The sequence below is a fragment of the Helianthus annuus genome, chromosome 2 (assembly GCF_002127325.2).
Source record: "Helianthus annuus cultivar XRQ/B chromosome 2, HanXRQr2.0-SUNRISE, whole genome shotgun sequence".
NCBI lineage: Eukaryota > Viridiplantae > Streptophyta > Magnoliopsida > Asterales > Asteraceae > Helianthus > Helianthus annuus.
In genome coordinates this window covers 125906975-125911902 of record NC_035434.2, presented here as the reverse complement: position 1 = coordinate 125911902, position 4928 = coordinate 125906975, and the positions used below count along the sequence as shown (strand labels likewise).

The following is a 4928-nucleotide window of genomic DNA, read 5'->3' as shown; positions in this document are numbered from 1 at the left end:
CTAAAACGAAAGTGACGGAGGAGATTGCTAATGTGTTGGATCTGATTTGGCTTGCAAACTTAAGGGGAGCACATCTGAAGAAGCTTCGGCGCCTGCCTCTAAAATACAATGAAGAAGATCGTGTTCTTGCGGACCAGTTCATCAAGGTGGTCCAGTTCTGTGTGAAGAACAAGGTCTGGGCAGGTAGCGACTTTTCAAAGAGGAATTGAAGATCTCAAGTTCAATGAAGACCATGCACTGATCAAGGGGGAGTTTGTTAATGCACTTTTGGGTGATAAGTGCAAGGCTTCCAACATTTAGGGTCTTTATTGAACAATGTCCAAAGTTTGGAAAGAGTTTATGTTTTGGAAAGAGTTTATGGCTAGAAAGAGTTTATGGCTAGAAAGAGTTTATGGCTAGAAAGAGTTTATGTGTAGAAAGAGTTTATGATTAGACAGAGTTTGTATAGTCTAGTTTTGTCTGAGTTTTGTAGCAAAAACTCTGTGCTTGCTTTGTGCTTCATGTTTTGTCCGGGCTTTCTATTTAGTGTGGAAAGTCCGGGTTTCACCTTGTATATATACTTTAATATGGAATAGACAAGGTAACGATTTCTGTGTGAATTTCTGTGCCCTAATCATTCTCTTTTGTCTGGCGGCGCTTTGTGTGAGTGACGTCATTCATCTTCATCAAGAATACTCTGTGTATTCATGATTTCTCTCTCAAATCCTTGCTTTCTAGTGTTTCATCTACAGTGGTTGATCATCAGGTGGATTCCGCACACCTGTTGGTTGCTTTAGCTGAGTGAGATCTTGGATTGGAGGCCTTACAATGGAGTTAACCATGAAAATACTATCAAAATTTTAATTTCGTTAAGTAACAAATATTAAAACGAAATAAAAACCGAAAGGAAACAAAAAAAACCAAAAAGATAAAAAACGATTTGAAACGAAACCGAAAAACCGATTAGAAAAGAAATAAAGAATCAAAACCGAATCGAAACGAAACCGACTAAAACGAAACAAAAAAAACTAAAGAAACTGAACCGGAACGAAGCAAAACAATAAAACTGAAAAGATCGAATCGATCTGAAACGATACCGAAAAGACCATTCAAAGCGAAACAAAAAATCAAACTGAACTGCAACAAAACCGACCAAACCGGAAAAAAAAAACGAAACCGACCAAACATGTAGGACGGAAGTGGGTGTTTGGATAATTTTTTTTTTTTTTATTATGACATCTTTGAATCAACTGGTCATCATTATCAACTAATCATGGCTCAAGTTGAATGTATTATGTCATCTACGAAAAATAGCTGTATGTTTTATTTTATCAGAGTTGTCGCTAACATATAAGTAATGACAAGAATGGTTAGAAACAATTTCAAAACTTAGATCTAATCTAAGTAGCTGCCAAAAGAATCCACAAAACCCCAAAAGTATAAACTGTCTGCCATAATAGATGGAAAAAGTGAAAGTTCACTTCAAAACATCTCTAGACTCTAGATGCCTAAAAATTACACAAACAATTTACAGTCTAGAGATTATCAAGTTAACATGATTAATACCATTGGTGTACTGTGCATAAAAACTATCACAAAAGATAAAAACTATACGTCAAACCAGATATACCACCATCTTCAACCAAATAATGTTCTTGCTTACAGAGAAACAAATGTGAGACAAAACCATCTTGCTAAAACCACTCATTTCAATTATAGTTAATGTAAAATCCTTCAAAACATAAACCAAACAGGAATTATATATTAATGTTCTTATATCAGTTTTTTTTTCTAAAGATGGCAGTTGTACTGAAACAAAGGAAACAAACACATTTGTTAAACAAAAAAGGTTCCTAAGGAACCACCAGGACCGGACATTGGTTGTGTAAATGGTACCACACGCAATCGAACTTCTTTTGATATTGATTTTCTCGAACTGTCGATACAATGTCCCATTTCTTCATCAGTTCTTAGTAGTATCCAATCATCAACTTCATCACGATACTCGAGCTGATAAGTCCCAAGACTCAAATTGAACCTCCTACCAATTTCTTTTTGAACAGTCACAAAGGTTGCTTGCGAGATAGGGATACGGAATTTGATCATAGATTCAGCTAGCCCTGCTTTTATAGTTAGCTCATTTTGGTTTATATTGATGGTTGATGGCTCCTGAATTGCCCCATTGTCTCTTTCATTTGCGTCGATTTGAATAATGGACGAATCATTTGCCTTCCTCCTCTTCACAGAAGTCGGTCTTGGCCAATTCTTGACGCCATTTTTTCTCAAGATTCGTTTCACAGTAGATTCAGATACTATAGCACAATATCAAAAAGAAAGATTTCTTAAACGTTTAGTATATTAAAGTTGCAGTAAAGAAAACAGTTTGTATTTGAATTTCTTAAACCAGTTGTGATTGTAATATAAAGGATTATCATTGATTACTTTCTAGGATTTTTGCAGCTTCCTTTTGGGTTTTTCCATAATGTTTCCCAATGTCTTCAAGAGTTACTTCTGTTGGAGTCGTCTTGCACTTCACCTTTGAAGGTACTATGGGGTCCACAACCATTGGTTTCTTTCCTTTTTCTGTTGCTTTCGGCATCGGTGATGATCTTTTTTCTTGGAAAACACCAATTTCATCGTCCACATCATCTGTAGAACTCTCAACAATTTCATCGTCTTCATCATCTGTAGAACTCTCAACAAGAATAGCATCTAAACCGTCACCTAGTTCTGCACCAGAAGCAAACTTGAATCTGGGCAAACACCATTTCAATGTTAAGAGTATAGCCTCCGAAAGGTTAACATAGTTTGATTGTCTGGTCTTCCATAAGAACTCAAAAACGTAATTAAGATCAGCGGTGTCATTACTCCTCAAGCATATTGTAAGAGCACTAGTTGGAGGAATACAAGACCTATTCCCCCAATCTACGAGCATATCTGAATGAAGCATAGAAAAATACCGTGATTTAAAATCGTGAAGTGTCACCAAATGAAATTCACCCCCTATTGGAAGAGAAGTTACATCACCAAATCTAAAGTATGGCTCAAAATCATCATGTTCATCTGCCTCAGCATAAAGATAACCAGTCAATTTGATCGCTAACAATCGCTTTGTTTGAGTGTCATCCAAAGAATATGAAAAAGGCACATTATTTTTATCCTCCTCATAAGGGATCCAAACTTGAGCTAGTGCTAACTTATGTGATTGACAAACGAACTTTAGTGCCTCTTCAATCTTGTCCTTGGTAACTTCAAGACCACTTATAGTCTGTTTTAGAATAGTAAACATCAAATCTCTAACCGTAGAACATAGAATGAAAAAGATCATCACTTTTAACAGTTATATGACAAAAATTTACATGAAGATTTAAGTTATTGTTGGTACCAAATTCTGTTGAAGCACAAATGATAATTTTTTTTAATAATTAATTTGGAAGGGTTACCTTGTATGGTATAAGATGTTGTACATAAAACACATCCAGACCAGCTTTCTGCAAACAGAAGTAGCAAACAAGATATATGTCTTTAGAAATCGAAAGTATTCCTTTGATATGGTTTTGTAGAATCTCATAAACACGTACCTTTATTGCCTCAACTGTGTAAAAAAGAAACTCCGCCAAGTCAAGTTGTCCCAAAATAAACTCGAGAACACCAATACAATTGCTTTTGAAAGGCAAACAAATAGGAACCATAACAGATATCAAGTCAACATCACCATCAAATTCCAACAGAAACCCCTGGGGTTCATCTATAGACGCCCGACAATTGAGGAAAGCAGTGGCGGGTCCACCACTTAAGATCATGTGGTCCGGTTCAATGTGAAGCTTATTCATATCAATATTATATTTAAACTTCTCAGAATGTAGTCTACGCATGGCGAAGTTGTTGGAAAGATCCATGACGGCAAATGGTTGATCTGAAGTTGAAAGTAGCCGTCTGCTGTCTATTGTTACAGGTGCCCAGAACTGAACAAAGAAGCCGCTGTAACTTTTAGTATTAGAAAGTGCAGATTTGATCATTTCATGAAACATGGGAGTAGTGGCAAGATCAGCTGCATAATAATTATTTATTAGAAAATGCAGATTTCATCTTAACAATTGATAAAGGAAAGCAACTACTGACCCGACGATGAATTATTTTCACATCCTTCAGATTCCCTCCAAAAAACCCATGGATTTTTATCAGATTTACGTTCCCTATGATGAAGAGAGATTGGAGAAAAGATTTGAAGGAACTCGGAGAGCTCTAATTCTGGAATCATATATGAAATTAGTTGACTTCGTTGACTGACAGTCAAGAAATGAAAAGCACACCCCGTTCAAAGAGAGGTGTGTTTCTGGTGGGCGATGACGATGGAGAGGTGGTGGCCGGAAAGAAGGGAAGGTTTTGGCCGCAGTTGAAGGAAGTTGTTTATTTCAACGACGAGGGAGGGAAGGTTTTGTAAAATAAATGGCCTTGTCTAATATGTCTCAACTTTGTAAGTCTCATATTATAAAAATATCACCGGTTTCATATTTCACGCGGTATCATGGAAAAAAATGTATTTATAATGATGAAATAAATTTAAAACGAAAAATCAGTGTTTTAACTACGACTTGAGGAGTATATTATATACGTAAACAATCGTGTATAAAAGAGCCAATTCATACCAAGTATAGGAGAAGGTTTTGGTCTATGACCAAATAATTTAATGATTTGAGATTAACTTATTCAATGTTTGCGACTCAAATATCTATTTCTTTCACGATTTTCAAAAAGGCTATAACTTTTTGTAAGAAAAAAAATACACTGTACTAACGACCATTTTGTTCTTTGAAAAAATTGAGTAGTGTTTACACTATGGGTTAACACAAACGCACGCCCTAGATGTCTCCTTTAATGAGAAAAAACATTGTGGTGGTGTTTGTTTGCATCCAAAGCTCAGCATTGGAGGTGTTCTAATAGGTGAA

At 35.9% G+C, this 4928-nt stretch overlaps 1 protein-coding gene across 1 annotated transcript; it reads right to left on the bottom strand.

Moving 5' to 3' along the window:
* Positions 1-1650: 1650 nt before the first annotated feature.
* On the bottom strand, positions 1651-4428 carry LOC110939941 (protein NLP8). Its single transcript, XM_022181505.2, has 5 exons — positions 4102-4428; positions 3561-4030; positions 3423-3470; positions 2422-3247; positions 1651-2291 (listed from the first exon to the last, which is right to left on the bottom strand). The coding sequence occupies exons 1-5, from the start codon at positions 4238-4240 to the stop codon at positions 1816-1818; spliced, it is 1959 nt and encodes a 652-aa protein (XP_022037197.1). The 5' UTR covers positions 4241-4428; the 3' UTR covers positions 1651-1815.
* Positions 4429-4928: the final 500 nt, after the last annotated feature.

Bases quoted from the DNA above. Each gene is read 5' to 3' on its own strand.
- LOC110939941 (XM_022181505.2), bottom strand. From the start codon at position 4,240: ATGATTCCAGAATTAGAGCTCTCCGAGTTCCTTCAAATCTTTTCTCCA. The intron at 4,031-4,101 runs GTCAGTAGTTGC...ATTATTATGCAG, and splicing joins TGAAAATAATTCATCGTCGG to CTGATCTTGCCACTACTCCC. The intron at 3,471-3,560 runs GTACGTGTTTAT...TTCTGTTTGCAG, and splicing joins ACACAGTTGAGGCAATAAAG to AAAGCTGGTCTGGATGTGTT.